The sequence below is a fragment of the Pongo pygmaeus genome, chromosome 4 (assembly GCF_028885625.2).
Source record: "Pongo pygmaeus isolate AG05252 chromosome 4, NHGRI_mPonPyg2-v2.0_pri, whole genome shotgun sequence".
NCBI classification, from domain to species: domain Eukaryota; kingdom Metazoa; phylum Chordata; class Mammalia; order Primates; family Hominidae; genus Pongo; species Pongo pygmaeus.
The window spans coordinates 32,718,249-32,740,722 of record NC_072377.2 but is presented as its reverse complement, the minus strand read 5'-3'; the positions used below and the strand labels follow the sequence as shown (position 1 = coordinate 32,740,722).

The 22,474-nt window shown below is 43.4% G+C and overlaps 1 protein-coding gene across 2 annotated transcripts in view; it reads left to right on the top strand.

The window, feature by feature from the left end:
- Positions 1 to 22,474, top strand: part of MTMR12 (myotubularin related protein 12) — an 83,977-nt gene that overhangs the window by 23,317 nt on the left and 38,186 nt on the right. For both annotated transcript variants that reach the window (XM_054488620.2, XM_063664694.1), the window contains exons 2-6: positions 12,930 to 12,990; positions 15,554 to 15,696; positions 17,776 to 17,848; positions 18,733 to 18,863; positions 20,884 to 20,977. In XM_054488620.2, coding sequence (XP_054344595.1) covers positions 12,930 to 12,990; positions 15,554 to 15,696; positions 17,776 to 17,848; positions 18,733 to 18,863; positions 20,884 to 20,977 — 502 coding nt within the window. The remainder of the gene's footprint in view (positions 1 to 12,929; positions 12,991 to 15,553; positions 15,697 to 17,775; positions 17,849 to 18,732; positions 18,864 to 20,883; positions 20,978 to 22,474) is intronic.

Genomic DNA, 22,474 nt, shown 5'->3' with positions numbered 1-22,474 from the left:
TCTATGCCAGTTATGCATTCCGCCACTGGGGAAATAACAGGATGAGTCTGGGGGCCCACTGGACCCACTGTAAGTCAGACCTGAGCTAAAACTGCATTAATTACCTGACCTCCATAAGCCCCTACTTTAACTGGAGGACCACAGTGACACTTTGGGTACCCTGGAATCATCGTCAGCTCAGAACCAGTGTCCGTTAGTCCAAATGTCTGATCATTTCCCTTTCCCCAGTGCACACTTACCCTGGTAAAATGTCAGAGGTCTCCTTGGGGAAGGATGAGAGAAAGATCCACTGCGTTAATTGTCGGTAATGTAGTGGGGTCCTTCCTCAAGGGGACCCAGCCTCCCCTTCCTTCAAGGGGTTCTGGGTCTGTAAACTGGCTCAAGTCTGGAAATTGATTGAGGGGCCGTGATTCTCTGTTTTTATAATTCAAACTAGTCTTTTGTCCATTCAACCTGGAAGTTTTCTGTTTATATAAATTAAGTAGGAATGCAGTAGGCTTCCTATCAGTTTCACTTCTAGGAACAGCATGATTAATTAGCCAGTGCCAGAGCTCTACGTGAGTCAGACTATTCTGATTGCTGCTTTGTCTCTACCATCCATTACAGTAACTACGAACACCTTGTCTTTGACAGTTAAGTACCACCACTTGGCCCCTGCCACCTAGGGATCCAGTTATTCCCATTGTATTTAAATTTTGTAGTTGAGTGATTGCCGTTCCCACTGTTAGATCTGACATACAAAGAAGAGCAATTACAGGGCTCTTCAAAGATGCAGGTGCTGCCCTCACAAATCTGTTTTGCAAAGCATTGGTCAAGGATATATCTTGTGGACCCTCCCAGCTGGGATGAGTAGGTCTAAAGTGACTAATCCACTCCACCATCCCAATCTCCCTAAGCCTTTGGATCCCTTACTCTACATTAAACCAAGGGAGATCAGGCATTTCCAGCTCACTCATAGTGGGCCATCTTTTAATCCATATTTCAGCTAACCAAGCACATAAACCATTAGAACCTTTTTTAACTCCCCGAGCTGCAACATTAAAAGCAGAGTCCCTACTTAGTGGGCTCAAATCAATAAATTTAGCCTGATCCAACTCTATGTTCCTTCTACCATTATCCCATACCCTTAATATCCATTCCCATGCCTATTCTCCAGATTTCTGTTTATATAAATTAGAGAACTCAAGCAGTTCTTTTCAAGTGTAGCGCACCTCATCATGTGTCACAATCTCAACCTCACCTCACCTGCTGGGACTTTAGTTATAGGTCTAGAAGCAAACAGGGGTGTTGGGGGTGTCTCCTGAGGAGAATCAACATTATCTTGCCTGGCAGCTGCCTCAGGGGAGGCCATCAGTGTTGCCTCAGGCAGTGCAGAGTTTATCTCAGACAAAGGTGGAAAGGCTGATGGCAGTATGGGTCAGGGAGGGGATGTTGCCACTGCTGGGGATGGGGAAGCTGTTCCTTCTGGCAAAAAAAGTTCATCAGAGTTTACAAGCTTGGTGTCCCCAGCTTCATCAGGGTCCTCCCACACGTTCCCATTCCAAGTTGCAGGGTCCCATTCTTTTCCCATGAATGCCTTCACTTTAACAAAAGACACCTGGCGAGGCTGTGCATGCACCTTTCGTTGCAGGGCAGCCACTCGCATGATAAGAGCTTGTATCTGTTTTTCCACAATTTCAGCTCTTTCTCTGCCAGAAATAAGACTCTCACTCAGGACAGTCTTAGCAGATTTGAGGCTCAGTGTCTGCTTCTGAAGGGAGATTCTATCCAGGAAATAGAATCCCTGAGTTTGTCATTTTCATTCATCACTTTGTCCACTGAACTTAGGAGCAATCAACCAGCTTCATTATGTTCCTTGGTTCTCCACATATGGTCAAAGGTATTATGTATAGAGTCACTAAACTCCTTGCCTCTCATGAGCGATGAATCAGGAGTGTCAAATGCGTTTGTTTTGCATAACTTTCTAAACAGTTCATGCCAAGGACTATCAGTGTTCTCTACTTCCATTATCAGTAGAGGCCTTAGCATTTTTGGGTCTAATCATATTAAGCAGCCAACTCCAGAAACCCCACGACAGATGAAAGAACGCCATCCTTAATATTCTGTTCCTCTAGAACCACTGCTGGTACCAAAATCCGTATTAGGGTTCCTAGATGGACAGAACTAACAGGATATATGTATGTATGTGTATATATATAAAGGGGAGTTTATTAAATATTAAATTACATGATCACAAGGTCCCACAATAGGCTGTCTGCAAGCTTGAGGAGCAAGGAGAGCCAGTCAAAGTCTCAAAACTGAAGAACTTGGAGTCTGATGTTTGAGGCCAGGAAACTTCCAGCACAGGAGAAAGATGTAGGCTGCGAGGCTAGGCCAGTCTCACCTTTTCATGTTTTTCTGCCTGCTTTATATTCACTGGTAGCTGATTAGATTGGCCCACCAGATTAAGGCTGGGTCTGCCTTTCCCAGCCCACTGACTCAAATGTTAATCTCCTTTGGCAACACCCTCACAGCCACACCCAAGATCAATATTTTGCATCCTTTAATCAAGTTGACACTCAATATTAACCATCACGTGGCCATTCTGGCTAATTTCTGCTCATTTTCACATCTCAGTATAAATAACACTTGCTGAGTGCAGCAGTCTTCTTTGACCCTTTCTGAATGTAGTTCAGTGTTTCTAAGTGTTCCCATTGTACCCTGTATTTCCTCTAACATAGCACATTTCTACCAAGGCTGTCAGACTCCTGTGTTCTCTGGGGACTTAGGTGCTGTGTGTTGTGTTCATTCCTGTGTTTGCTGTGCGTGGAAGAGAGCAGGTGCATAAGACATGATCATTCAGTAAATAAAAGAGCATGTGAACTCAAGGAGAGGAGCAGTGCCCAGGAGAGGAGGCATGGTCGGCCGGGGGAGGCAGGTTGGATTGTGGTTGAGAGTACAACCCTCGTCAGATAAAGCCTTTCAGGTAAAGGCTTGAGACCCATTTCTCTTAACCTGGCTTACTCTCATTTTCCTCATCTCTAAAATGAAACAATAATAGTAGTTAACTAAGCTCTGAATAATAAATGAGATGATGTGTAGAGACAGAATCTTGTAGCCTTCTTGGTACTTACAGCACTCATTACTTAGTATTCTAGTTATTTTTTGTCATCTGAATTTCATGAGGGCAAAAGTCAATCCTTTTTTTTTTGAGACAGGGTCTCACTTTGTTGCCCAGGCTGGAGTACAGTGGCACAGTCATGGCTCCCTGCAGCCTCAACTTTCAACCAATCCTCCCATGTCAGCCTCCTGAGTAGCTGGGATAAGTGCATGCCACCATGCCTGGCTAATAAAAGTCAATTCTTATTCATCATTTTATTATTTATTTTTTGGAGACAGAATCTTACTGTCACCCACACTGGAGTGCAGTAGCATAATCACAGCTCACTGCAGCCTCCACCTCCTCAGGTTCAAGGTGATCCTCCTACCTCAGCCTCCTGAGTAGCTGGGACTACAGGTACATGCCACTATGCCCTGCTAATTTTTATATTTTTTATAGAAACAAGGCTTCGTCATGTTGCCCAAGCTGGTCTCGAACTTGGGCTCAAGTGAGCCACTTGCCTTGGGCCTCCCAGAGTGCTGGGATTATAGACATGAGCCACTGTGTCTGGCCTTATTCATCATTTTATCCTTAGCGTTTGGTACTTAACATGTTCAGGAGCTATTTGTTGAAATGAATTGGTATATACTAGAGATGGGTCATTTTGCAACTCTGAGTAACCAGATACACAACTTAAATATTGACTCAGGCCCATTGGAGACCTGTGATTTTGGGCCACTCCTCGGAAACATAGTTCTGAGAAGAGATTAGGTTGGCAACGTTTTTGATGCTAGACCAGCTGTGTGATATGGGTTCCAGCAGGTGTGTCTCCTTTGGGCCATAAGCTTGCTAAAGAATGGGTGGCAGTTCTCAAATTCTCATCTCTTGTCTGGCCTAGACATTGCCAGAATGGGAGTGCTTCTGGCTCAGCATGGGCGAGGTTCTTAGATAATGTGGGGGTAGTCACAGCTGTGGGTTCTGGGAATTGCCGATACTCACAGTGGGATCCAGAACAGATGTAGCCAGTTTCTTTTGATCTGCGGGGGAAAACTTGAGGAAACTGGAAGACTTATTTTTCATGTCTTCATCTTTTTTTAAAAAATAAAATAAACAAATAAAAAGTAGCCATAACACTGGAGTAAATGTTGAAGTAAGGAATTAACAGTGGCCGGGCAGGGGGCTCACACCTATAATCCCAGCACTTTGGGAGGCCAAGGCAGAAGGATCACTTGAAGCTGTCATGCTTCTGTTCCCTCTTTTTTTTTTTTCTGAAATGGAATCTCGCTCTGTCACCCAGGCTGAAGTGCAGTGGCACATTCTTGGCTCACTGCAACCTCCGTCTCTCAGGTTCAAGCAATTCTCCTGCCTCAGCCTCCCAAGTAGCTGGGATTACTGGCGTGTGCCACCACACCCGGCTAATTTTTGTATTTTTAGTAGAGACGGGGTTTCACCATGTTGGCCAGGCTGGTCTCAAACTCCTGACCTCAAGTGATCCACCTACCTCAGCCTCCCAAAGTGCTGAAATTACAGGCGTGAGCCACTGTGCCCGGTCCATGCTTCTGTTCTAATTGAATTTAAGCCCCACTGAGATGTTCTAGTTTAGAAAACCTGGACATGCTGTGATCCTGGTGCCAGCAGTTTTTGCCTTTCCTTTGTGCCATAATGGCAAGCTTTGTTCAAATTCAAATGGAGCAGCAAGTGGTGCTATACAAAGCACATAGACCATTTTTAACTGATGCATTTGTTGAAAATTTGCATGATTTTCAGAGTTAGTTTTTTAAGAAAAGTCTGTCAGCCTAACCAGTAGAACCAGTTCTGCTTGAGTATTAAAGAACTATACATTTTTCTACCTTTTTGCTGCACATTGAACATGATAGTTAATGGAATAAGTGAGGAATATTACCTCATGTTTCACAGCTGCAGAAGTAAGGTTGTCAACATCTACTAACTAGGTAGTTGGTAGGGAGTGTCAGAGTTAAAGGCGCAGAGGCTTAAGGGCAACTCTAGACCCTTCTGTAAAACCAGTTTATGGTTTAAGAAGCTCCCACCACCCCAAAGAACAGGGATAGTACACAGGCAGCTCTCACTGGATGCTGATTGAATTGGCTGTTAGATCCTGGGATGTGCTGGGCCTATCTACTGCTTTCTCTGAAAAGGCTTCATAAGTAATAGTCTTTCCATTAAGCTTTAGAGGAATCCTCCCTTTTCCAGTATATTGCAATATGAGTAGAGCATTTGGTGATGCCATCCATATTAGTGACTAAGCCTAGCTATTGTTTCTTTTCTATTCTTTTTTTTTTTTTTTTGAGACAGGGTCTTGTTCTGTCACCCAGGCTGGAGCACAGTGGTGCAGTCATGGCTCACTGCAGCCTTGACCTCCCAGGCTGAGGTGATTCTCCCTCCCCAGCCTTCTGAGTAGCTGGGACTACAGGCACATGCCACCATGCCTGGCTAATTAAAAAAAATTTTTTTGTGTGTGGAAATGGGGTTTGGCCATGTTGCCCAGGCTAGTCTCGAATTCTTAAGCTCAAGCGATCCGGTCCATCCACCTTGGCCTCCAACAGCGCTGGGATTACAGGCATAAGCCACTGCGCCTGGCCAAGATTACATACTCTTGAAAGGAAGCAAGAATTGCTCAGGCATACATACCAGTGTTATTCATGGTTAGAGCCTTTCCTGGAGTCCCATTGAACTCTCGAGTCAGTTGGCTTGAAAAATTAAGAGACTCATGCCTCAGAGGACCCAGTGGAGTGAGTCATAAGAGGTAACTCTTTCAGTAGGTGTTGAGGAGCCTCAAGGTTCTTCTCCATGCAGCTGGCCAATGTCACTTAGGTTGGGTTGCAGGTGTCTTTTGTTGTTGTTTTCCCTTTAGCTTCCTTTGGCCTCTCTGTAACTCTCATTCGAGGCTTTCCCTGGTCACTTTGTGTTGCTCGCTTTGACCTGGTTTCAGGTGGATCTAGCAGGTACTTCACTGATCATTCTGCCTTGTTTTTCCTTTTTCCTTTCATTCCTTCTTTCCACATGACAGTGTGGCATTGAATAAGAACGCAGACTGGGCCAGGAACACAGACTGCACACAGGGTTTGACTTTCACCTGTGCCACATATTAGCAGGGTGTCTTCATCTGTAAAATAGAGACAATCGTGGGTATAATAACTCTATTGCAAAGGTTTGCTGTGAGGATTAAATGAGTTAATAAATAAATATAAAGCTTTTTAGACAGTAGCTGGCACTTAGAGCCCAAGAAATGTTTGTTATTATTCACTTCTCAACCTCAGTAAGGGCTGGCCCTGTACCCACTTTGGAAAAAGGAACGGTAGACTTTGGCATTCACAGATTGGACATCTGTGATGTCTACAGTCCACAAGTGACTATTGGTCACAGTGTAGTAATTTGTAATGCCACTAAGAAAGAGATTATATTTACTCATTCAATTGTAAAGGTTGGACAGCCTTTAATCACTCATCCAACAAATTTGCCAATGAAAACAACAGCTTATACACATTCAGAATACAGCATGGTTAGGAGTAGGATGCACATAGGGGAATTTCAGGGGAACCCACTCCAAGATCCACATGTAGGACTCAGCACATCCAGATACGGGTGCTCTCGTACCTTGTTGGTATCCACCTCTGCTCTCCTTCATTCAGCTATGTTCATTCTCCTGGGATCAACAAGCAAAGAATGGTAAATCTGTTTTCTCTTAAGAATATTGAAATATATTACCTCCATATTTGTCAGTTCTTTCTTTTTCTTGTGGAGTTCAAAAAGCGATTGTGAAATATAGGGATGAAGAGACTACAGACATTGCCAGTGAATACTCTCCATTCCGTCCTTCCTACCCACCCAAACAGGCAACTTGTGAAAATCAAATTCAAAGAAAAACTCCAATTAAACTTATTTTTGAGGCAAGGATTTCTTTATGATTCTTATTTGTATACCCTGATTTTTTGGAGTCCTCTAGGTTATTTCTCTTCTTGGGATTGGTATGCATTTTTGTTTGAAGGGGGAAGCAGTTGATAGTGGTGATGATGGTATTTGTTTTTTACCTGAGTTGATTATCTGTAAGACTTGCATAGTGTATATTTATAATTTTTTTGAAGTGTTAACCAGAAAGGATTAGATACTCATGATGATTTTTATTTTTTATTTTTTTATTTTATTTATTTATTTATTTATTTATTTATTTTAGATGGAGTCTTGCTCTGTCACCCAGGCTGGAGTGCAGTGGCACAATCTCGGCTCACTGTAAGCCCTGCCTCCCGGGCTCACACCATTCTCCTGCCTCAGCCTCCAGAGTAGCTGGACTACGGGCGCCCGCCACCATACCTGGCTAATTTTTTGTATTGTTAGTAGAGGCGGGGTTTCACCAGCTAATTTTTTATATTTTTAGTAGAGACGGGGTTTCACCATGTTAGCCAGGATGGTCTCGATCTCCTGACCTCGTGAGCCATCCGCCTCGCCCTCCCAAAGTGCTGGGATTACAGGCATGAGCCACTGCACCCAGCCAGATACTTGTGATGATTGAGTACTGTGTGGCACCTTAAATTCCAGTGCTCCAGTGGTTATATAGGTTTCTATTCTCAATTTGTTACCACCTTTTAGCAACTTGATCTACTGTCAACAAAATTAGTAGCTGAGAAAGCTTTTTTGTGTGTGTATGCCCAAGCAGGTCCTTCCTCTCGGATGTGGTCTCTTTTTTTTGTTTTTGAGATGGAGTCTCGCACTGTCTCCCAGGCTGGAGTGCAATGGTATGATCTCAGCTCACTGCAGCCTCCACCTCCCGGGTTCAAGTGACTCTCATGCCTCAGCCTCCTGAGTAGCTGGGATTACAGGCGTGCACCACCATGCCTGGCTAATTTTTATATTTTCAGTAGAGACGGGGTTTCAGCATGTTGGTCAGGCTGGTCTCGAACTCCTGACCTTGTGATCCACCCGCCCCAGCCTCCCAGAGTGCTGGGATTACAGGCGTGAGCCACCGCGCCCGGCCCAGATGTGGTTTCTTAAGAAAGCCATCTGTCTACTTTTTTGGTCTTGCAGAGGGTTCAAAGTGCTTTCTATTGCAAAAGATAAGATGCATAATGACCAGACATAAATCATGGTGTGCTGCTAGAAGATAAATCGTATTAATAGAAAAATGCTATTTCCTTTTCCCTGGCTTCAGATATTCCTAATGTAGTTAAAGTCTTACAGATTTAGGGCCAACTTCAGTGTTACTAATTTCAGGAATTCCTGATCCACAGAAAAAAGAATTGTGAGACCTCCTGAGTAGAGTCAATTTAGTTTAATATGGGAAACAGGATTGGGAGAAAAGTAGAAGTTACTAGTCTCATGTAACAGATTTTTTTTTTTTTTTAAATGATAGAGTCTCCTTCTGTTGCCCAGGCTGGAGTGCAGTGGCACGATCTCAGCTCACTGCAACCTCCACCTCCCGGGTTCAAGCTATTTTCGTGCCTCAGCCTCCCGAGTAGCTGGGATTACAGGCACACGCTGCCACACCCGGCCAATTTTTGTATTTTCAGTAGAGACGTGGTTTTACCATGTTGGCCAGGCTGTTCTCAAACTCCTGGCCTCAAGTGATCGACCCACCTCGGCCTCCCAAAGTGCTGTGATTACTGGTGTGAGCCACCACACCCTGCCGACAGATTCTTGAATAATTCCCCTGCTCTTTGTTTACTCATGAAAGGAAATCAAGCAGAAACGCAGATCCTGCTACCCCCAACAACTATAACAAATTACATTACCAAGCACCTGTGTCACCGAAGTTATGTATGTATCTCTTAAAGCTCTCATGCTAGGTAGTATTGTTTCCATTTTATTATATCGGAGGAAACTGAAACTGACAGTCAGTTTAAATGACATGACCAAAGTCACGTCTGTGGATGCCAGAGCCATATTTGGACTGCGGCCCCAGGTCGGTATTCTTTCTGTTTTTAGTACATGCACAGAGAAAATATTGGAGAAACATAGAGAAAGACAAAAACTTAAATTATTAGTACTATGCTGTATAAAAAAATACAACTTTCTACTTAAAAAAATTTTGTTTTAAGATATACATGGATACCTACCTAATATGTAGATGCAAATTCATTTTTCTCCCACAGATTTTCTACTTAGCTGGAAAAAATGAGTATTAAGTGTTCATTCTAGAAAAGTAGGGCAGCTTTTAGGAAATGAAATGTCTGTGTTATGTCCTTTTAGCACTTTGGTGTCAAATGCAATGGAAAGAAATTGTTTTGGAACCTTTAGAGATGTTGCTTCTTAGAGTTTGTCCCTCTGGCTGGATAAAATTAATCTGAGAACAACAATTTCAGTTTTTGATTTAAAGCGGATAGGAGCATTTATAAGCATTTTGACCTATGAGAGCTTCATTGTACCCCCACACACCACACCCCAGTTCTTTTCAAGATCTTTCTGGCAGGGCCCTACCCTTTTTCTACCTCTCCTAAGGTGCCCCAGGATCATCACACATTTGAGATGATGTGCACTCTGAATGTGAACTTGGTAAGAGTCCAAAGAATTGACTTTTCAAGAACCAGTGAAGTAAATACCACCAGGCTGCCTCTCAGCAAGTCCTCAAGAGTGGTAATTGACTTTAACATCCATGTGCTTTTGTCCTGTATGTCCCCAACCCCTAGACTGCGGACTGGTACTAGTCTGTGCCAGCACTGCAGGAGGTGAATGTAGGAGTAGGGGGCAGCAAGGATTACCTCCTGAGTTCCGCCTCCTGTGAGATCAGTGGCGGCATTAGATTCTTACAGGAGCACGAACCCTATTGTGAACTGCACATGCAAGAGATCCAGGTTGCACCCTCCCTATGAGAATCTAAGTAATGTCTAATGACCTGAGGTAGAACAGTTTCATCCCAAAATCATCCCCTTCCCCCTTGCCAGGTCTGTGGAAAAATTGTCTTCTGTGAAACCAACACCTAGCTCCAAAAGGTTGGGGAATGCTGCTGTGTGTGACAGATCCTTGAACGTGAAGTACAGTTCTCCTAACGGAATTTTTCTTATTTGTTCTGATTAGTTTTGTAGTAAGAGTTTCCTTTACAAGCAATGGATGCTACATTGATTTTCTCTTTTGCAATGGGAAACTGGAGACCATGTTTGTTAGAATTGGTACATAGCAGCGAAGAATGTAGGCTCTGAGTTCAATGGGGCTTGCAGATCCTTGGTTAGTAACTTTTTTTTTTGAGGCAGGGTCTTGCTCTGTTTCCCAGGCTGGAATGCAGTGGTGCAGTCATGGCTCACTGCAGCCTTGACCTCCTGGCCTCAAGTGATCTTTTCATCTCACCCTCCCAGGTACCTGGGACTTCAGGTGTGTACTACCATACCTGGATGATTTTTTAATTTTTTTGTTTGTTTGTTTTGTAGAGATGAGTCTCACTCTATTTCCTAAGCCCGTCTCAAATTCCTGGGCTCAAGCAGTCCTCCCACCTCAGCCTCCCAAAGTGTTGGGATTATAGGTGTGAGTTGCTGCGCCCAGCCATAACTTACTTTTTTTTTTTTTTTTTTTTTTGAGACAGAGTTTCGCTCTTATTGCCCAGGCCGAAGTGCAAAGGCACAGTCTTGGCTCACTGCAACCTCTGCCTCCCGGGTTCAAGCGATTCTCCTGCCTCAGCCCCCCGAGGAGCTGGGATTACAGGCATGCACCACCACCCCGGCTAATTTTGTATTTTTAGTAGAGACGGGGGTTTCTCCATGTTGGTCAGGCTGGTCTGGAACTCCTGACCTCAGGTGATCCGTCCACCTCGGCCTCCCAAAGTGCTGGGATTACAGGCGTGAGCCACCGCACCTGGCCAAGAATTTTTAAATTACCAAAACACTCATAGCTTTTAACATGCAAGAATAGTTCCTCTTGCTTAAGCCCCAGACCAGTACATCAGAATCATCTGGGGAGCTTTTTACAAAATCAGAGAGCTAGCCTGCATCCCTGCACTATTAAGTCCGCAGGCTTATGGTGCCAGAGAGTGTTTAGATAACAAGCTTCCCACATGATCTGACCACACTGCCTCAGAGGGACTTGGTTTATAGGCATCTTAGTCACCCAATTTATACCATGCTCAAAAATGGGTTCTCAGGAAAAGCCCTAACATTCTTCTTCAGCCTCAAGATAGGCTGTACCCAAGTTTCTTCTAATGCCATATTTCAGTCTGAATTAACAAATTCAGAAAATTTCCCACCCAGGGCCTTCTACCAAAAAAAAAAAAAAATCTGATTTTATTTGTTGACAAAACTGGTTGTGTCTTGTAGAATTTTTCACAGTCAGAATTTGACTGATTATATCCCCACTGTATTATTTGACATGTTTCTCTGTCCCAGTGTTTCTGATACATTGGCTGATTGCCGTGGAAGTTCAAAGAGATTAAGGTTAGATATTTTGGCAAGAACACTTCCTGGATGGTGTGGTACACTTTATTAGGAGGCCCATGGTGCCTCTCTTTGTTATGTTAACAGCCATATATGATCATTGCTTTGGTCTATTAATTCATTCATGTTTGTAATTAATTATCTTTGAATATCCAATAAATAAATTTGGGCCCCAAATAGAGGCAGTTGAATATATTTTTACTGAGAAGCAGTGACCCAGAAACTGGCCTTGATTCTCTGTTAGAAATGACTGTATCCCTTGGCACTGTCTTGTGGTTTTAGGTAACTTTGAATGGACAAAGAATGTTCCAGCTCTCTTTACTGAGCCCTGGTGTGCTATAGATGAGCTGGATCAATACTGACTTGATACATTCATGTTTTCCTATTCTTACCTTTGGGCCTTATTTATGTGTCCATATTCTTTCAAGAACACATCATCTTTTGCTTTCAACCCTTGATCCTCACTGGAAGGAGAGGGGATCATGCTGTGGCGTGTTGTCTCTTTTCTTTCTTTCTTTTTCTTTTTTTTTTTTTGAGACAGAGTCCCACTGTTACCCAGGCCAGAGTGCAGTGGCATAATCTCGGCTCACTGCAACCTCTGCGCCCCGGATTAAAGTGTTTCTCCTGCCCTAGCCTCCCAAGCAGCTGGGATTACAGGCGCTCACTACCATGCCTGGCTAATTTTTGTATTTTTAGTAGAGATGGGGTTTTGCCATGTTGGCCAGGCTGGTTTCGAACTCCTGACCTCACTCAAGTGATCTGCCCATCTTGGCCACCCAAAGTGCTGGAATTACAGGTGTGAGCCACCACGCCGGGCCATCTCTTTTATTTCAGATTCTGTGTTGGAGCAGCCTTGCTTTGCTGTGTGACACTTCAAGTTGTTCCTTAGATAAGGAGAGATAAGGAGTGCCCACCTCACCCCCTCTACTTGGGACAGCTACTAGTTATCAGTCCTAAATAATTAGTTTAATACATTAAATATCCATAACTTGGAATTTTCTGTCTTCCTTTAGTTAGAACAGTTCCTGTTTTTAAAAAGTATCTAGCTTGGGCCAGGCACGGTGGCTCACGCCTGTAATCCCAGCACTTTGGGAGGCTGACGCGGGTGGATCACAAGGTCAAGAGATCAAGACTATCCTGACCAACAAGGTGAAACCCCGTCTCTACTAAAAATACAAACAATTAGCTGGGCATGGTGGCACATGCCTGTAGTCCCAGCTACTTGGGAGGCTGAGACAGGAGAATCACTTGAACCTGGGAGGCAGAGGTTGCAGTGAGCTGAGATCGTGCCACTGCACTCCAGCCTGGCGACAGAGTGAGACTCCGTCTCAAAAAAAAAAAAAAAAAAAAAGTAGCTTGTAACATAAACGAAAAGCTCCTGAGGTATGTGATATTTTAGTGTGTATTCTGAAAGCATGGCTTAATGTTATTCATTTTAAACCCTTAAACAAAGAAAAATATCCTTTGCTCTTCTCTTTTAGGAAATTCACACAAACGAAAAGGAAGTAACAGAGAAGGAAGTAACTCTTCACTTGTTGCCAGGTAACTGTCATGTTAGCATAGTAACTCCTATGCAAGGCAAAGCCAATGATAAATTACATCATCCCTAGCCTTGCTATATTTAAACTCCTTTGTTTTCATCCTCTCACATATAACAGTAATGAATTGAACAAACATATCAAGGTTTTTAGTTCAATAACTACACACCTGGGTCTGAGTATTACAACATCTGCAAAAAATTTTTCTTGTTTCCTCTTCCCCCAAACTGATGAAAATAAACCTGGAATATTCTCACTGCTTTCGCAAGCAAATGAGGACTTTTTCAGGCCATTCTAATGGCCTCTTCCAGTATGCTGATCCCCAGTCTGTAGAGAATTGAGGAAAACAATTCAACTGCTATGGCCTCCCAAGGCAACCATTGGTGGGTGGCTTTACCTCTTGGTCAATACCCATTTGTGCATGTGAGCACATGTACTGGGGATGCTGGGGCTTACCAGCCCTGGGGCTGCCAGCACTTCGCCCTGCAGTCATTGTGAAGGAGCCTGGATTGGTTGAATATTTTTGAGATAGAGGACAGTGACTTTAGCTTAAGTTACATTTTAATCATTTCCATGTTCAGGAATAGAAACTACTTGGTGGTGTATCCTCTCCATATATGGGATATTCTGTGATCCATGTATTTAATTCTTTTTCTACTTTCTTTTTCTTAATTCAAAATAGCTTTTTTAAAATAAGTTTTTTTAGGTACATTTCCCCAAAACAATACAGGCTTTATTCTGCTGCTTTTTATTTTTTTCCAGTTTATTGAGGGGATATAAATCTGTGCAAGTTTCTGACTGATCCACCTTATTTGGTAAAAGAATTCTATAAGTTTTTTTGATGTTTTTAAATGTCAGAGGCTTTTTTTCTATAATGATGACTTAAACCTTATCTCCTCTTGTTTTTCTGTTCTTGGTGTTATAGATTCGGAAATTTTATTTTTAGCTTAGCATTATGCATATTCTCTCCCCTCCTGAATTACTTCACAGTCTCATCTAGGTGTAGGTGTGCAGCGGTGAGTTCACAGTTAACTTCTCTGAGCCTAGTTTCACAAACTAGACAAAGATCATTTCTAGCTCCCAACTTTTGTGCTTCTAGACTCTGTGATTTGGTATAAACCAGCTGATTATGGCACAGCATGCCATGTTTGCAGAGGGCCTCACCAGGAATGTTGTGTTAGCTAGTGCATGCTAATTTCTGGTCTCTAGTACATGAGCATGGGACGGGGCTGGCCTGGTCTTGGGGAGAGCCTCACCATTAAAAGTATTTCACGTTGGGAGGTGAAAGCACAGGAAGCCTTGCATGTCTTCCCCCATGGACTTGGCAGAGACACTTTTTCTGGGACTATTTTAAACTCTAATGAGGCCCTGTCTTCATTATTTCCTTCAAACTGTGATCTCTTGAGAGGCTGACCTAATGACTGAGCCATCTTCCGGTATTTCCTTAGTGTTTCAGCCAGAGGTAATTAACCCCTTGAAAGATGAGAGAACACCACCATAATACGTGTCCCTTCTGAGTGTCTGAAACTGTTCGTTTTCATATTGAAAGGTAGATTAAATAAATTTTGAGCCAAAAAGTAAATTTAAAGACCTTGAAGGAGCTATCAAGTGGGAGATTCCAAGGAGAAGATGGTTATCTGTTGCATGAGAAGAAAAATCCTTTGGGTTTTTTTTGTTGTTGTTGCAAAACATTTATACTTAGTTTTTCATTTCCCCCTTAGTCTTCTCTTTTGCCTGCCCCCGTGAGCTCCTCTGCTTCCAGGCGGCAGAGAATACTGACCTATTCCCTAATCCTCCTCATTTTGACTGCAAGGAGGGATACTTTCTGTCTCCAGGGGCTGCAGCTTCTCACGTCAGCTGGGTGCTGCAGATGGAGGAGGAGAGGTGACGCATTGAAAGGAAATATGCTTAACTAAGAAAAAGAGGAAACACGTTTTTTCCCCACAAACCTCTGACCTCTGTTTTCCTCCCAGCGTGGAGCCAGAACAAGGGTGGTCATGCTGTGGAAGGCTGCAGCACCTCCTGGATCTATGGAAGCTGCCTGGAAGTCCCATGGCCAGGGAGGCACTGCCACTCTCTCTCAGCACTTCCGGTATTAGAAGCTGCCCCTTCTCACAGGAAAGTGGGCTTGGGATCTGCGTTTTTTTAGGGTAGACTGGGGCAAGCCCATCTGTGTTCACTTAGGGTATTGCTTCTATGGAACATCTGCTTGGGTCAAAGTAATGAAAACACTAAGATTTCTGCGTGAAAGTGCAGCTCAGATCATTAGCACCTATTTGGAAATTTCCATTATTCCCAATGAGAAGATAGAGAAATGTCCTGCACGGAGGTGTATCTGAGCCATTTCAATCTGAGCCATTTCAATGGCTCAATTGGTGGTTTCCACTCTGCCTCATCTTCTGTCCTATGTTTTTGCAGCTCCTGCCATGCTGAAAAGTGTAAAGTTCTGAAGCCCCGTGTTGTATTATATGTTTGTCCTTATGTAAATAGGGCTGGAAAGCCTTTAGTGTTTGCAAATCGTATGTTTCCTGAGAACTCTAAGGAGGACCTGTTTTGGTTTCCACCAGGTGAACAGCTGCTTTGTGAAGCCAGCACAGTACTGAAGTATGTCCAGGAAGATTCCTGTCAGCATGGGGTCTATGGGAGGCTTGTCTGCACAGACTTCAAGATTGCCTTCTTGGGTGATGATGAATCTGCATTGGATAATGATGTATGTATGGGCTGCATTTGGCAGAGTTTGCGGGCAACAGTGTAGTTGTGGTTCCGTTGTCTTTTGTTCCCAGCTTCTCAGTTACTCTACCCCCTAACACACATAAACACAAAGGACAGAAATCCTGCATGTATGAACTGCATTTGGTGAAGTTTGGGGGGAATAGCACAGTTGTAGCTCTGTTGTCTTTTTTCCCCCCAGCTACTCAGTTACTCCACTTCCCATCATCCCCACCCTCCCCACCACCCCACATAAATACACACAAAGAACAGAGTCCTTCTCTTCACTGGCCTGCTCTCTGTCCTTCAGGATCTCCTTTCAGTGGCAGGACCATTTAGAAATTTCTCACCCGTGCCTCATGTCTTTCTGGCTTGCTTTTGACCTCATGTGTTGACACTGTCAACTTTTAATTTTCTTTTGTATTTCAGTGCAATATATGTCACTCACTGGAATAACATCTTCCAAATATACTAGTTCCCCATGTTTTCTCTATACTAAGCTCTTCCTTAAACCCAGGAACTGAGTTCAGTAATGAAACCGATGGTGAATGCAGCCTTTGAATTTGGGTTCACTCTGTTTTTGTTTTGTTTTTTATTTTTAATTGTTTTTGAGGCAGAGTCTCACTCTGTCACTCAGGTTGGAGTGCCGTGGCGCAGTCGTGGCTCCAATAATCCTCCCACCTCAGCCTCCTGAGTAGCTAGGACCATAGGCATGTGACATTCACGCCTGGCTAATTTTGTTATTTTTGGTAGAGGCAGGGTTTTGCCATGTTGCCCATGCTGGTCTCAAAGTTCTGAGCTAAAGAAATCCATCCGCTTTGGCCTCTCAAAGTGCTGGGATTACAGGCATGAGCCGCCTCACCTGGCTCACCTTACGTTTAATCTGAACCTAGTAGCAGTAGCCTTGTGAAATTTGTTCCTATTCATGAAGAATGAGCAATCAGGTAAGGAGAGAACTGCCCGTACCACTAGGAGAGCACCATATGTTAGTGGAAACCCAACCAAGGCACATCCTGCCACAATGTGCCAACTGTCCCAGATCACCCTTGTTTTTTAAACAGCAGCACCAGTACTGCCTCTTCCATCTGGCCTTGGGCTTGGTTCATAGTCCTGTAAAAGAGAGCATTCACCGGAAACTTGAATCTCTTGTTCTTCCTGAAGCTGACTTCAGGTAGCTCTGTCAATCCCCTATTCACATTTGTGTGGAGAAATGTTAACCTGTACATAACTTCCCCACACTTCTCAAAGTGATTGTGTGTGGCATGGTGGGTTTGCCTAGGAGGGGCCCAGAAATGGCATGTTCTGGACCAGGCACGGTGGCTCTTACTTGTAATCTCAGCACTTTGGGAGGCTGAGGCAGGTGGATTGCTTGAGCTCAGAAGTTCAAGACCAGCCTGGGCAACATGCGGAAATCATGTCTCTAAAAAAACGCAAAAATTAGCCAGGAGTGGTGGAGTGTGCCTGTAGTCCCAGCTACTCAGGAGGCTGAGGTGCAAAGTTAGCTTGAGCCTGAGAGGTGGAGGTTGCAGTGAGCCAAGATCGCCCCACTGCACTCCAGCCTAGCCTGAGTGACAGAACTAAACCCTGTCTCAGAATGAATCTCAGGAGCTTTTCTCACACACACTTCATCGTCCCTTTTTTAGGAATGTCGCTGCATTTCCCCATTTATTTTTATTTATTTATTTATTTATTTTGAGACAGAGTCTCGCTCTGTCACCCAGGCTGGAGTGCAGTGGTGCGATCTCAGCTCGCTGCAAGCTCTGCCTCCTGGTTTCACGCCATTCTCCTGCCTCAGCCTCCTGAGTAGCTGGGACTACAGGCGCCCACCACCACGCCTGGCTAATTTTTTTGTATTTTTAGTAGAGATGGGGTTTCACCGTGTTAGCCAAGATGGTCTCGATCTCCTGACCTCGTGATCCGCCCGCATCAGCCTCCCAAAGTGCTGGGATTACAGGCGTGAGCCACTGCACCCGGGCCCCCATTTTTCTTAATATCCAAGTAGAGAATGGTGATTTACTCTGCCTATAAATGTCTAACAGTGTGCAGAGGAGTCACAGTTGTTTCCTTTTGAATCTTCTAGGAAACTCAATTTAAGAATAAGGTTATAGGAGAAAATGACATTACACTCCACTGTGTTGATCAGATTTATGGAGGTAAGTATCTGTTTTTCCCTGGGGTGTTGGCAACCTTTGAGAGTATAGCTGATAATGATAATAATATTTTTATGACCATTTATAATTTTTAAAAATTTTTTCACATATATCATCTTGTTTAAATCTGTTTTATAGATGCTAAAATTGAGATGTAAAGTGGTTTATGTAAGGTCACTTAGCTAGAGGAGTTTGGACTTGAACTTGGAACCTGTTCTTTCTAATACTTCACACGACGCCATTATATGCTAGATGTTGATCAGACTTTTTGATATCAGAGTTAGCTGTGTAGGTTTTACTTTATAGGCTGCTCTGATAAAAAGGTCTATTGTATTGCATTAGGATGTCTTTTCTGCTGACTAAACAAGCCTCTCCTGCCAAGCCTCTCTCTGTTCCACTTCTCTATTTTTGTATTCGGGGCATCTTCAGAAATCATTCAGTGATCATTTATGATGTTCTCAAGACTACTAGGCGCTGAGTGGGTCCACATTCTGGGACAGTGAGGGGGTCTTAGGAGGGGTCCTAGCTGTAAACTCAGGAGTTGACTGTCACGAAAGCATGTCTCTAGTCATTTCCCTTTCATCTTTTATAAGCTCAGCTTTCAGAGTGGGTTTTCTTTGGGCCACTGGAATCAGTTCTGCCAACAGTGGCCAGTCTGTTCTTGTGCTTACTCCAGAGGAGTGAAGCACGCTGACTGCTCTCAGAGAGCCAGGGCCCCTGCTGGAAGAGATTGGGCTTCCTTTGGCAGTCACTTAAAAGTCAGGCAGTACCTTTCCTCTCATTCTTGGGAAGTATCCCTAGAAGTTGATCATCTACTTTGTTTCTTTAGCATTCACTTATTGCTGTGTAACATAATTTCCCTTCCTGATTTCATTGCTGATCTGTAGTGTTTGACGAGAAAAAGAAAACTCTCTTTGGACAACTGAAGAAATACCCTGAGAAGCTCATCATCCACTGCAAAGACCTTCGAGTGTTCCAGTTTTGTCTGAGGTACACAAAGGAAGAGGAAGTCAAAAGGGTAACTAGTTGCATGTGTTTTTAGGTTTTATTTCCCATCAGGTTTTCCCCACTAGCTCTAGTTTTTGCTTACGTTGCATGAAGGTTGAGGGGAGGCTTTCACTCTGTGAACTTGAAATTGGTTGTAATCCCATATTCTTTGATTAGAATGTGAAAAGTAATTTGATAAAGCGTGCCTGTGTATCATCTTGGCACATGCTACCTTTAATACTTCATAATGTTTTTATTCCTGGAGCCGCTAAATGGTGGGAGGTGGTAAACCAGGTCAGGAGGCGGTAGGGGAACATGAAGAAAGGATGAGACAGCTAAAAGTTTATCACTATTCTCCCACCTCTGACAGTCTTTCCAAAAGACAGTAGTGATGGAGAATTCCACCTTCTATGAGTAAATGAGTTTACCTCTGGGAGGTAGTGGTTGTGCATGGAAAGGAGGAAGTATACAGGTCAGATGAGCAAAGCCAAATAATCAGACATGCTTTTAGAGACTAAGTAAACGTAATCTCCTGGTCGCCACAGCAAGTTGAGATATGCAAGTAGGTGAACTCAGAAAGTGGTTGTATCAATTTGATGTTTGTTGTAATTTCCAAGATTTTTTTTTTCTTTTTTTTTTTTGAGACCGAGTCTCACACTGTCACCCCGGCTGAAGTCCAGTGGTATCCAAGATTTCTCTTACTAAGATATTGATCTCAGACTTTTCCCTCTGATGATATAAATACATCAGGGGAAACCTAGCAGAAGGCCTGTTCATGTATACTGTCTTGGCTGCAGTGAGTTTGCACACTTAGTGGTAACTCCTTAATTTCCTTTAAGTAGTGTGGTAGTTCAGTTAGAATAATAAACATGACTGATACCTATTCTGAGCAACAAAAGAGTATAGATATAGAAAATTTCCTGAGAAGGCAGAAACTTCAATTTGAACAATGGTTTTAGTCACTTAACCAAATATATTTTAGTTTCACATGAAACAGAAAGCGTGATAGATTGATTTCTTTCCCTTATCTTCCATAAGAAGGTCCTAAAGGCCTCAACAATGGACCAGAACAGCTGTGTCTTGGTTATCATCCGATATCAGCTGTAAGTCTTTGACATGTCAGAGTTTTGGAGTATCTGACTTAATGTGGCACTCACGTTTTTTAGCACTTTGTTTTTTAGAAATTAGACTATGTTTTAAAATTTTCCCTAGAAATTCAGAGTTCTTAGAAAACCTGACAAACTGAGCTGGGCACGGTGGCCAATGCCTGCAATCCCAGCACTTTGGGAGGCCGACGTGAGTGGATCACCTGAGGTCAGGAGTTCGAGACCAGCCTGACCAACATGGCGAAACCCTGTCTCTACTAAAAATACAAAAAACTAGCCGGGCGTGGTGGCACATGCCTATAATCGCAGCTACTCAGGAGGCTGAGGTAGGAGAATCACTTAAACCCAGGAGGTGGAGGTTGCAATGAGCAACAAGAGTGAAACTCTGTCTCAATAATAATAATAATAGGCCGGGCAGGATGGTTCATGCCTGTAATTACAGCACTTTGAGAGGCTGAGGCAGGTAGATCACTTGAGGTCAGGAGTTCAAGACCAGCCTGGCCAACATAGCGAAACCCCATCTCTACTAAAAATACAAAGATTAGTCAGGCAGGATGATGCAGGCCTGTAATCCCAGCTACTCTGGAGGCTGAGGCAGGAGAATTGCTTGAACCCAGGAGGCAAAGGTTGCAATGAGCCAAGATCATGCCACTGCACTGCAGCCTGGGCAGCAGAGCGAGACTGTCTCAGAAAAAAAAAAAGTTAAAAATAATAAAAATTTTTAAAAAAGAAAGAAAGAAGACCTGACAAAATGGTTAGCATCCTGTTGACTTGCCATTATTCCAAAAAGCTAATGTCATAGATACAGATCTCAAATGAGAATTAATATGTTGTCCATTGGAACCCCTTTGGCATGACTGAGAACTTAAGACACCTTGACTCTTGTCTCTATTAGTGTTTATCTGTCAAAAGCATAACTATATCCATTGTTCGCTTCTTTTTCAGATTGTCAGTGGCATAATTCATCATACCCAGGCTCCTAAACTGCTTAAACGATTATTTCTGTTTTCCTATGCGACTGCTGCACAAAACAATACAGGTAAATATCTTCTGGGTTCTAATTTGAGGGTAAGCAGAAGCCTTCCGATTCCCACCTGAAGCCAGTGGGGGAAAACACATCTATGGGTTGTTTTGTTTTTTCCTGTCTCCTCTACCAATTGGTCACCCCTTGCTTGAGTGATTCATTCAGATATCTACATTTTCTTTCCTGTGATTTTTTTTTTTTTTTTTTTTTTAAAGATGGAGTCTCGTTTTGTAGCCCAGGCTGAAGTGCAATGGCATGATTTTGGCCCACTTCAATGTCCGCCTCCCGGGTTCAAGCAATTCTCATGCCTCAGCCTCCTGAATAACTGGGATTACAGGTGCCCACCACCGTGCCTGACTAATTTTTGTATTTTTGGTAGAGATGAGGTTTCTCCATGTTGGCCAGGCTGGTTCCAAACTCTTGACTTCAAGTGATCCACCCACCTTGGCCTCCCAAAGTGCTGGGATTACAGGTGTGAGCCACCTCGCCCGCCTCCATCCATTACTCTTAACATGAAGCTGATGTTTAGTGATCCTGAGTCCTATGTACTTTTTGTCAGGGAAGTGGCAGTTTTTTTTGTTGTTGTTGGTTTTTTTGTTTTTCTTTTTTTTTTTTGAGACGACTCTCACACTGTCACCCAGGCTGGAGTGCAGTGACGGGATCTCGGCTCACTGCAACCTCCACCTCCTGGGTTCAAGTGATTCTCCTGCCTCAGCCTCCTGATTAGCTAGGGTTACAGGTGCATGCCACCGTACCTGGCTAATTTTTGTATTTTTGGTAGAAACAGTGTTTCACTGTGTTGGCCAGGCTGGTTTCAAACTCCTGACCTGAAGTGATCTGCCTGCCTTGGCCTCCCAAAGTGCTGGGATTACAGGCATGAGCCACCGCGCCCAGCCTAGCAGTTTCTTTTAAAAAGCACACAAGGCTTTGTCATAAAGCTTTCTGGAAGGCAGAGTTGCTTTGTCACTATCCATTCTTTTAGTAAATATGTATTGATTGCTTGCTGTGAGCCAGGCTCTGTGGGTATATGGAGATAAACAGGACTAAATCCTTGCCCTCAAGAAGCGTAAAGTCAAAAAAAAAAAAAGAAGCATAAAGTCATATAGGAGAGGAAGCTGAGTGATGTGTCCTCTGTGGAGGCGCCCACCCTCTGGGGGAGAAATCTGGGCCTTAGCAGATAGTGGAGCATCTGGTAGGCTTAAAGGAGTATTTTGGGCAGAGGGATTGGCGTGTACAGAGATGTGGCTATCTCAGAGAGCATGCTGCATTTTGGGAGCTATGGCGATTTCATAGAAAAGGTATAGATAGGTTTTGGTGTCCATTTGACCTGTGTTCAAATCCTGGCCTTGCTGTTTTCTAGCTGTGTGATCCTGGGGATGACACTTAACTCTGTTAAAAGAAGAAAACCTCTGCTTTCTTATTTTAAAAATAGCAGCATTAAGTCTTGTGAGAATTATAAATTGTTAATGGATGGCACATAAGGTGCAGTCATTAATTGGGAGTTAATTGAGA